The 11,641-nt window shown below is 48.1% G+C and overlaps 1 protein-coding gene across 4 annotated transcripts in view; it reads right to left on the reverse strand.

The window, feature by feature from the left end:
* LOC126529644 (uncharacterized) overlaps positions 1-11,169 on the reverse strand; it is a 31,492-nt gene extending 20,323 nt beyond the window's left edge. The window contains exons 1-6 of one of the 4 annotated variants that reach the window (XM_072284288.1): positions 10,757-11,168; positions 9,229-9,385; positions 9,041-9,121; positions 8,934-8,963; positions 8,764-8,844; positions 8,625-8,684 (exon numbers count right to left, since the gene is read on the reverse strand). In XM_072284288.1, coding sequence (XP_072140389.1) covers positions 8,625-8,684; positions 8,764-8,844; positions 8,934-8,963; positions 9,041-9,121; positions 9,229-9,385; positions 10,757-10,918 — 571 coding nt within the window. In that variant the 5' untranslated portion in view covers positions 10,919-11,168. Of the gene's footprint in view, positions 1-8,624; positions 8,685-8,763; positions 8,845-8,933; positions 8,964-9,040; positions 9,122-9,228; positions 9,386-10,756 lie in introns of all 4 variants that reach the window. The other 3 variants (XM_050177161.3, XM_055069916.2, XM_055069917.2) reach the window with 3 other exon arrangements.
* Positions 11,170-11,641: the final 472 nt, after the last annotated feature.

Here is an 11,641-nt window from a genome sequence, read left to right on the forward strand (position 1 = left end):
CTACGCAAAGATGAGCCGATATCATCACTGTTTTTCACCACATGCTTTACCACAGCATAACAAATGTGGCACATCGCCATAGAAAAGCAGACACTCTTCATTGCACAATCCATCACAGACCACCATGTGGTTCAAATTCGCAAGTAAAAAGGCCAGCATCGCCAGATTTTCATCACACAGTTTACGACACGCTGATGTTCTCTGACCCACAATACTGCTAATCCAGCTGGCGAAAGAATCGTGGAGGTTCGCATAAAAACAGAAAAGATAAACGCATGTCCACGTGGCGCCCACCTACACCAAGCACTGTGCAACTGCACCACACAGAAAGCCGCCAGCAGCTGTGTTTTGCCAACCAGAGTCGCTGCACATGTGCCGGTGACGCCACACTGTGATGTCACTGGTGCGGTGTGACCTACGCCAGGAGAGGTCTGTTTCACAACCTGAAGCCCCTCGCATCATTAAGAGACTGGCGTCTCTCGGTGGTGTAACCTTCCTTCGTGTAATTGTCTTATACTAAGCTATCACTAATACTGCTTGGCCTTTCCAGCAAAACTGCAGCCTCTTTTTTGTCTCTAATTTTCTTTTACTGCGAGTACGAGTATAAGCACTGCTGCACATGACTGCTATTGATTCTAATTTCGGGTGGATCTGGCTTGGCCTCATTTCAGTTAGTAGGAGAATTAGACATATTTATAACATCCGCATGCAAGTGCCGATGTTTCCATCCCTAATAATTGTTGTGAATTATTAGGTTTCTGTTTTTTCATGAGCCGTTAGCATTGCCTACTGGAAACACAAGCAATACTGAGACACATATCATTCACGTGAGCTTCCCATGCTGTTGAGAAGACTCTTCCGAAGGGGTCACTAGAATCTGCAGGTTTTGTTTTTCATGGTCAACAAAGCATGCAAGGCAATTTGAAGCTAGGTTACCATACAGCAAACTATTTAACATATTAATAAATATTAATATTAATTCGCTAGACATAGGCTATCCATACCATTAGAAATAGTTAGTTGGCTAGTTCATTCTCTTTGAAAAATATAATAAACTTTGTCCTGTTTATATTTACATATATTGTGTCTGTGCATGGCGTCCACAGTGAAAATGGAAAAGGTTGAAGTGAAAAAAATTCACATGAAGTAGCCACTTCTGGTGCTTTATTGTGCTAATCCTCCTATTGTCAGGATTTGCAGAAATAAAGAAAAAATGTGCATTAAAAGCCATGCATGTTCGTGCCACCAATGATGTGGTAAGCTTCTAGTCACAATAAAATTTTAAATGAGAAGGTTGACGCAACTAAAAAAAATCTCAAATGGTGTGGGCAACAGAACTCTGGTAATGCCATTTTAGGAGGAAAGGGGGGAGGAGGGGGCTTGGAGAGGGCCCGTAGTCGGTGCCTATACATGTAGCACTCACCGACTACTACGTGAGGAGGTCTGAGTGCGGCCTCCTCACACAGTGCATTTTGTTAACACTGGCTGATAAAGGCACGCCAACTTTAGTCTGCCGATGCGGCTGCCTTGGAGTTTGTTGTTGCGGTTTTCTGCATTTGCGCGTCACTTTTTGTATTCTTTTTACACATTCTTTCGACATATTGCATATTCAAGAAGTCTTCGAGCGCAGCCTTTTGTGTCGGATCTACCAAAGGGGTGCACTTGCCCACATAGATATCTACAGCCACACATCGTTGTTAGCATCAAATAGTAAGGAGAAGGTGCATCGCAAATATGAAATAATGTCAAAATGTAGCAAACCATACATATCTGTGCATATGAGACGCATTGTTCCAGCCTGAGACGAGTCAATATGAGTAGCCGAGCCACTTAAACAACGGCAACTGTGATCCAGATACATATTGTTATGCGCGAAAAAGACCATTTATAACCCTTACAGATGAAGGGGACCGTTTACTTTAGGTCGCGAAGGTGAGCGCAAGAGCGGCCAGCTGGTTGATCAACTGAGCGTCGTCCTCTCCTTCCTTTCCCCACTCAAGACCGGAAGCACGTTCACTGGTCTTCGTTTTCTTCATGCGTAACATTCCTCTCATCGCAGACGAAGCCCGCCGGGCGAGTCAATCCATTTGTCTCGACGTGAACAATTTCAAGCGGGCGACATGGACCACTTGTGTCTTGGCAGCTCTTCTACCACTCGCCGTGAGGCGAGCTATGTTATATGTGACTTCCGTGAGTCTGTTAATAATAACAAACGGTCCATCGTAGGTGGCCAAAAGCTTTTGGCATAACCCGCGTTTCCGTACTGGAGTCCACAGCCAGACTAAATCACCAGGGCGATAGGTTACCGGGTGGTGGCGAATGTCGTAGCGTGCTTTAGATCTGTCCTGCGATGCCAAAGTGCGCAAATGAGCAATACGACGAGCTTCTTCGACGAGGCAGAAAGTCTCGGCGACAGTGGGATTTTCGTGACTACAGAAGGGGAAAACAGTGTCGATTGTCTACCGGGGTGGCCGTGCATACAGCAGGAAAAAAGGGCTATAGCCGGTAGTCTCGTGCTTGGCAGTGTTGAACGCGTACGTGATAAAAGGCAGTACGTCATCCCAGTTCTTGTGGTCGGATGAAACATACATAGAGAGCATGTTTACAATTGTTCGGCTGGTGCGCTCCGTAAGCCCATTCGTTTGTGGATGGTATGGTGTCGAGTGACGCAAGTTGGATTCACTCAAACGAAGCAGCTCTACAACGTCCACTGTGAATTGTCATCCACGGTCGCTGATGATCACGCGAGGCGGACCATGTCACAGGATCACATATTGCAGCAGGAATGTTGAAACGTCAGTGGCAGTTGCGGAGGGCACGGCCGCCGTCTTGCAGTAGCGTGTGAGGTAGTCGATGCAAACAACTATCCAACGGTTTCCCTTGGCTGATTTTGGAAATGGGCCTACGAAGTCAATGCCCACTTGTTGGAAAGGCGTGCTTGGAGGCAGGATCGGCTGCAGGAGACCAGCTGGAGCAGTAGATGGCCGTTTGTGGCGCTGACACTGCATGCACCTGGCCACATACGTCTCAACAGACTGTCGCAATCTAGGCCAATAAAAGCGCTCCTGAATCCGGTAGAGCGTCCTCGCCAAACCTAAATGGCCAGAGGTAGGGTCATCGTGCATAGCACTCAGAATCACTGTGCGAAGGCTCTCCGGTACCACTAGGAGGAAACGTGCGCCAGTGCTGGAAAAGTTCTTCTTATACAGGAGTCCATCACGTACACAGAAATGGCTTGCTGTCATCGAGGCGGTCGCAGCCGCGAAGAGCGGTGTTAATTTATCGTCTTTTCGCTGTTCGGCTTTGAAGCAGTCGAAGTCTGGAAAACGCGGCGAGGAAGAAGCCACGAGGTGATCAAAGTCGTCGGCGTCACAGTACGTAGTGCTATGTGGCATACGCGAGAGGCAGTCCGCATCAGCGTTTCGTCGACCGCTCTTATAAGAGACGGTGAAGCTGTATTCTTGCAGTCGGAGTGCCCAGCGCGCAAGGCGGCCACAAGGGTCACGAAGATTCACAAGCCAACACAACGAGTGGTGGTCGGTGACCACTGTAAAGGGGCGTCCATACAGGTAAGAAGAAAACTGCTGAACCACAAATATTACCGCGAGGCATTCTTGTTCCGTGACAGTGTAATTCTGCTCGGGCCTACTTAATGAGCGGCTTGCATATGCAATCACATGTTCGCGGTCACCGTAGCGTTGAACTAGGACGGCACCAATACCTATGCCACTGGCATCCGTATGGAGTTCCGTCGGAGCTGAAGGACTGAAGTGTTGGAGAACCGATCGTGACGTCAGCAGGAACTTCAACTGACGAAAAGAAGAGTCGCACTCCGGAGTCCACTCAAAGGGGGTGTCCTTTCGTAGCAGGCATGTCAGCGGATACACGACGTCGGCGAATTTAGGAATAAATAGGCGGAAATAGGAACAAAGCCCAAGAAAACTACGGAGCTCCTTGACAGAGCGCGGTGCACTGAACACTTCAACGGCTGCTGTTTTCTGGGGATCAGGGCGGATGCCATCCTTGTCGACGAGGTGCCCAAGCACAAGGGTTTGGCGGTCTCCGAAGTGGCATTTCTTAGAGTTTAAAACTAGACCAGCGTTTCTGATGCAGTTCAGGACAATATCCAGACGCGAGTTGTGTTCGCTGAAGGTGCGGCCAAAGATTACGACGTTGTCGAGGTAGCACATGCAGATGTTCCACTTCAAGCTGTGCAGAACAGTGTCCATAAATCTCTTGAAAGTTGCCGGAGCGTTGCACAATCCAAATGGCATCACATTAAATTCGAAGAGCCCGTCAGGGGTTACAAAGGCAGTTTTCTCCTCGTCGTCAGGATGCATCGAAATTTGCCAATAGCCGGATCATAAGTCTACTGAGGAAAAGTAAGAGGCGGAATGAAGGCAGTCTATTGCGTCATCAATATGTGGGAGTAGGTACAAGTCCTTTTTTGTTACAGCATTCAAACGGCGATAGTCGACGCAAAATCTCCAAGATCCATCTTCTTTTTAGCAAGAATCACTGGAGCTGCCCACGGACTCGCTGACACTTGTATGACTCCCTTTTTCATCATTTCGTGCACTTGTTCGTTGATAATCTGGTGCTCTGATGGTGAAACACGATATGGCTTTTGTCTAATCGGATTTGCCGAACCCGTGTTGATGGTATGGCACGTTTGAGACGCAGGGATTGCAGGTATTTTGTCCTTTTGAGCAAAGTCGAAAACCGAAAAGCACACCCACTAACGTTCGGCGTTCACTCGTGCTGAGCAACTTGTTTACCATCGACAAAAAGGCCGTTTCCGAACTGTGGTTATCAGGTTCTTCCGGCACATCTGTAAGTTCAGCCACTGATAAGGATGCGTGTTCCCTGGCGAAGGCTAATTTCATGCCATCTGGTAGTATAGCAGGCTCCTTAGAACAGCTTACGGTCCATAAGCCAGTGCATCCGCCTTTGATCGACACCACACAATGTGGCACCAAGACATTCTTCTTCACAGTTAAAGTGTATTGGTTCTACGGTAGCTTCGAAGCTGTCGGAATCAGCGATGCAACAGACAACGGGAACGCAAACGGTAGATGATGCAGGTATGACCGTATCACCACAAACACACAGTGTAGCTTCGCGATCTACAGGGTTCTCCAGGAGTCCTGATGGAATCCTACCACTTATAAATACCATCCCTGTGCGGCAGTTGACAGTAGCACCACACTCCCGCAAGATGTCCATGCCGAGAATAACATCATGGGTCGACCGAGGAATAATTACAAACTCTGTCGTAATAACATGGCCTCCCAAAAACACGTCAGCACTACACACACCAATAGGTCGCAACGGCTCGCCACTCACTCCACAGAAATTTGAATCTTCGTTCCATTTAAACAAAACCTTTCGCCCTAACACGTGTTTAAAAGAGACACTCATGACCGAAATTGTTGCGCCTGTGTCCACCAGAGCCATCACAGGGACATTATCTACAAGAACGCGCACTTTGTTTTTCAGCATCAACACAGGAAGTATTTCTGTCAGTAGCACGTCTCCAGCGACCTCACCTTCATCGGCCGCGCTAGCTAGTTTTCCGGTGACGAAGGGGACGTGGTGCGACACAGCGGTGAGGGAGAATGGGGAGCACGACGTTGCGGTGGGGGTGTCAAACTCCTGTCAGTTGCCAGGGAACGATTCCGGGAACTTCTCGGCCAATACTCGTCGCCAGATGATACGTGTGCTGGCCACGGGGCACCGTGTGGCCGTTCGGAGGGCCGAGAAAACTCTGAGGGCTGGCCATACCACGTGATCATACGCTGGTTACAAAACCGCGATATATAACCTGGGACACCGCAGGAATAACACACCGGGAGAGGTCGAAACCTTGGTTGTTCGTCGATGAAGCGGATATTATCATTTTCCCGCGTGTAGTGGGTTGGTTCGTCGCGTGTGTCACGACGATACATCGGGCATCGAGAAGGCGTGCGCTGAGCACGTTGGTCATAGCGCGGAGTCAGAGGGCGTGTAGTCATCTTCGACTGTGGGGCTGCGCTGTACTCTACGGCCGCTGCGGTAACCATCGGTTGCCAAGGGGCTGAATGTGGTGCCATCATAGCCTCACGTGACGTGTACACACCATGGTGGTCAGCAGTTGAATGCAATAACTCTTCGCGATGGGAAAGTTCCTCGCGGACAATCTGTCGGATCATCGAAGGAAGGTCGAGGCAAGGACTCGTGTCCACACTGGCAACCGTCGTAACGTTTGCCAACCGACCAAACTTTAGCGCAATCCGACGCATCTTGAGCGTTTCAAAAGTTCTGCAGTGCCGGATGATGTCGGACACAGAACTGACGCTCTCCTTTGCAATTAGAAAATTGTACACATCCTCAAAGTTGGACATTTGCTGAAAGGAGTGGCTGAGGATGTGTACAATTTCAGCAAATGTCCAACTTTATCTTCTTCCGACATGCGAGCAGTGACCACCTTGCACAGCTTTAACACTTCTTCGATATATGTTGTGCATGTCTCACCTGGTAGCTGCGCCCGTTGCAATAGTGTCTGCTCCGCACGCTACTTTTTGGCGACTGAGTCCCCAAAACACGCCTTTAACTCGTCAACAAAATGTTCCCACGTCGTAAGTGCGTCCTCATGGTTCTCGTACCACACGAGGGTGGTATCGGTCAGGGAGAATACCACATTGGCAAGCTGAACGGTTGCATCCCACCCGTTGGACTTGCTCACTCGTTTGTAGTGGACGAGCCACTCGTCAGCATCTTCCCCCGCTTTGCCTCCGAAGGTGGGTGGAACTCAGTAGTATGGCAGTGGACTGCTAGGCGCTGCCCTCGGAGTGGCTACTTCTTCTGGCATCTCGAATACGGTCACGGCTGATGGCGGGAGGCCAGCAAGTCGATGGCTTCGACGAAGCTGCGGCAGTGACGGTTCCGTTGTTGTGAGCGGTACCCCGCACCTCCACCACTTTGTTACGTGCGAAGGAGACTATTTATAACCCTTACAGATGAAGGGGACCGCTTACTTTAGGTCGCGAAAGTGAGCGCAAGAGTGGCCAGCTGGTTGATCAACTGAGCGTCGTCCTCTTCTTCCTTTCCCCACTCGGGACCGCAAGCACATTACTGGTCTTCGTTTTCTTCATGCATAACAATATATTACAGGCTGTTTATTCTCGCTTTTCTTGAACTTCATCATACATGCAGTTTGCACATGCCATAAAGCATTATTAGAGAAAACTGTGCTTGCATGAGTGCTCATAGATAGGCCATGTTGTTCTCTCGCGAAAAATGCAGATGCCATCGCTGACACACCATCAGTATAACTGAGCGAGGCAGTTGTTTGTGCTGCTGTACCGAATGCACTGTCTCTTGTTTCGTTTCGTTCTTGCAGAGGTAAACAGTGCATCTCTAGAACTAAGAAATGTGTCAGCATGACAGCACATACAGACACACCCATCTACGTAGCGAATGAGACCTACAGCTATGCAGAAACAGTGACGTACAGATATTGGCACTGCGCTGTGTCGCCGCTTACAGTGTACGCCCCTTGCCAAGTGAAGACTAGTTGATATCAAATTGCTGTAGGGCCGCAATTGAACTAATAGAGCAGTTTCCTTCATCCTAACCACTTACTTTTCAGTTCAGGTCTGCCGGTAGCAGGTGCACAAACTCAACGGCGCCAGGCCTAACCTTCGCCGAACAAGATCAACATAGGCTCAAACCTCATGTGCAAAGCTTGAGTGGGTTGAAGCATTTGCATTACAACTTCATAAGCATGCTTTGACTCAGTTTGAGTGTGATTAATTATACATACAAGCGAACGTGCTGTGGCTGTCACATTGTCGGTTCAACGGCCAACCACGCAGGGTTCAGTCAAAAGAAGGTCAGCACGCTGATTTTATTGGTGCCGACGACATGAAAGCCTGTCGCCGTACGACAACTTGCGCTCGTCAGTTGCATCACTATCAGCCTGGTGTGATAAATAAAGCCCCTTAATAATTTGAATGTAGTGACACTCTCCTCCCCACGGCACTTTCCTTCTCGATTCTCCTAGCGCGCCAGCTGCCCACAGCACGCTTTTTCTCCTTGGCTCCCCCAGATGGGCCGCAGCATTAAATGGAGGCGCGTGATTGTAAGCCAGTTGCAGGCCCCAATGGCGTAGAAAATTTTTTTAAGTGGTGGTAACAGCATCGAGAATGCTGAAGGTAACATTTATGAGGAGATTGTTTTTTTCTTAAAGCCATGTGAATGGGACTCGCTGATGCAATAGGAGCTTTGAGGCGACCGGACAGCATTGCGGTACTTAACGCCCCTTTCTGCCCGATTGTGGCGGAATGCTGTGCGGCATCGAAGTGGGCCCCCTATTTTTTTTTTTTTTTACACTGTCATCAGGAAAACTATGCAACGCCCTATTCTCACTTCATGGCAATTGTTTAAAAACTTTAGAAAGAATTCGATTCGTTTTGAATAACTTTGAACATTCACTATTTGATTCGTTTACAGAATCGAATACGAGAATATTCGATTCAATATTTGCACACCCTTACAAAAAAGGTCTGGTGATAGCAGGGACTGCTTTGAGGATCACTGTGCCATTGGCTACCACAACATAATGAATAAAAGGTACCATTTACCATTGCTCAAAACCGGCTCATGGGAAGCAACATGTAGGTCATCGCAGTCTTGAGATGGTGCTAATGGAAGAATGAAATTATTGCATGAGCAAACGGCCTCTCACTGACTTCGTTAAGACATAAAGAAACAATAGCTTACAGCAAGTTTCACTTGGAGAAGCGACGGGCCCTATTGCTGACGCATTGCTGCTTTCGGGAAACCATGCAGTGGCCGCAGGTGCTGTGTAAAAGAGCATTATGCCATAGGATGCAACAGAATGAATAAAAGGTACCATCTAGCATTGATCAAAACTGGTTCGTGGCACATACCAGGTAAGTCACAGCAGTCCTGAGATGGTGCTGATGGAGGAATGAAGTTATTGCATGAGTGAACGGCCCCACACTAAATTCGTGTATGAAAAGAGACACTGACTTACAGCAGGGTTCACTTGGAGAAGTGGCAGGCATTATTGCAGACGTATCACAGTTTGCAGGCAAACACGTCACGGTGACAGGGTCTGCATAAAGGATCATAGTGTCGTTGACTGCGTCGCTAAGCCACCGAGAACATTATTGCTGAAATTATTAGAGGCAGGACAAGCAGCAAGCAGCAGGATTCACTTACCACTGTCAGTTCGAGGTTTATGTCTCTGTCGAGGGGGCTTCCTGTGCTTCACGACAGGTTGGCGGCAGAAAATTGTTGGAACTGCGTTGGGCTTCAGCTTTTTCTTGCCAAGTTCTCGCAATATGAGTGGCTCAAATTGGTCTTCAGTGAAATGTATCTAGAACATTTATCAGAGTTAATCACTCAGGCAGGATGAATAAAACGTCTCTTATACAACTACAAATGGCTAATACATTGCAATGCTAAACATTATTGCCTACAGAATGTTCCCTGCATTACTACATCATAACCGCAACCATTATTGAGTGCTCAACCTTCGTAATCAAAGTGCATTGATGCAATCGGCTCGTACATCAATGGGAAAAGTTTTCCCACAGTACAACATCACAGAAAGGTGGCTCTAAGAAGTCGGTATCAACTGCAAGCGTGCATGATCATGTAAACACCCCCTGCTCATTACCTTTGTCCATGATAAAACCAAATAATAATCATCATCCACTCATGCATGTGTGGCAGCCCTATTCAAAGCAAATTCAAGAACTGAAAAATGGCAATGTGGACTAGCTAGTGCTTATCACCCACAATGCCACGAATATACTTGCCATTAATTTTTCCCGGGCCTCCATTCATTGTATCTAAGTGGGTGACGCACACATCTAAGTAATGGAAAGAATGGCTCCTCTACACGCCACTATTTCTATTTTCAGTGAAACAGGCAATGGATACCAACAATCACGAAAAGTGCGATCGAGAGGCTGTACCTTCGCACACAATTGCTCACAACGGAAAGCAGAATCTACAGTGCTGCATTTCCGAACCGATCTTGCGCGCGAAACTGGCGTGGCGCGTGCTTTATTAATTTAAGTTGTTGTGTTTTACTGTAAGGAGCAGCGTAAAATATTTCTGAAGGTCTTGCAGTAGGTTCTTATCCAAGCTTGCACGTGTTTTCTCGTTCCGTGCGAAAATCGGTAGTACTTGACTGATGTACGCCCTTACAATTTTTCAACATCACGCGAGTGTCGACCGCACGGCATGTCAGCGGCCTTGTAGCGGCGAGGGACGGCGCGATTGGCAACTTTCTGTGCCGTCGTGCAAGGCGAATTCTAGTTCGAATGTATTCGGCGGCGCTGTTCGCTTAGGGACGCATTTCACCTCTACACGGCCACTGACTTGCCGTGCGGTCGACGTTCGCGCGAAATTGGAAGGGTGTACATCCTGTTTCGGCTTCGCGCTATTGGCTAGCCGCTCGATCATGGCACTTCCGGGAGACGAGCGACAAATTCTAGATTTCTAGAACCGAGCGATCGTGCGACAAAAACGAGCGGGTAACGCGCGACTTCTTCCAAGGCCCGATGGCCCGTTTCGTCGTTCGTCGCCGACGCGCACAAAAGGGCTCTCGTGGAGTTTGGGCTAAACTAAACATTCGGCTAAACTGGCGCAGCAATAAAGCTGATGAGCAGGCCGGAACAATTAAAGAAATGCAGCATTCGGGGTTGCTTTAATACAAGCAATAAGGAAGACGTCTTACCTCGCAAAGAACACTGTTCCTTGTCGGAACAAAGTCCTTTCGGCCAATGTTGAGCAGCCACTGCTTCCTGCGCAAACCATCACGCTTTCCTGTGGGTATCATAAAAACTGCACAACCATCTTCAGGCTTGTTGCTGCAGTTATATGCGCAACAGCACGGCATAGCGATAGCACACAGTGCAGGAACCACAGCCACAGCGTCCACAACGCCGACCTAGCCAAGCTAAGGAGAAAAATGGCGCTCACTAAAAAGAAAAACACAAGGAAAACACTCAAAATACTCTCCAACCACAACCTCCTTATTAGGAGGTTATGTCCAGACGAGTACAGACCATAGAGTTTTGTATTAGTATAACTAGAGGGAAATCTGGCGCTGCGACCGTTCAACCATTATGAAAATGATGGAAAGTAGAGGCTACGGATTGGCATTCTCTTGACTGGCAACAAGTCTACAAGTATTTTTTAGCAGTTTTGGTTTCGCTTCAAGCGCAATTGCTACAATCTGCAGTGGGACAGTGCAACGCAAAGCTCTCTGCCTTTGTTCTGTTGCTCGAAGTGGCGATAGCGCGCTGAGCCAGCGGCTGGGACGATGTTTGTGTCGCGGGGTGGTGTCGAAGCCCTGACGAGAAAGCGAAGGCATCGTATACGTTGAATGAACATGTTTTGACCGTTCGGATCTTGGTTTGTTATGTGTCAGGTTGGCGCTGTAGCGTTATGTGCTTTATGAAACTTCAGAATAGGAAAAAGAAGGCACTGCTGATACAAGACATAGATAGTTGCACTTCTAGTGACTTGACAATCACATTTTATTGAGCGCTTCGTTATGCATTGCTCGTTTATGTGCTCATTGAAATGCGTGTTTTAGGACCTTAAGAACACAAACTTA

Source organism: Dermacentor andersoni, chromosome 9, assembly GCF_023375885.2.
Source record: "Dermacentor andersoni chromosome 9, qqDerAnde1_hic_scaffold, whole genome shotgun sequence".
NCBI classification, from domain to species: domain Eukaryota; kingdom Metazoa; phylum Arthropoda; class Arachnida; order Ixodida; family Ixodidae; genus Dermacentor; species Dermacentor andersoni.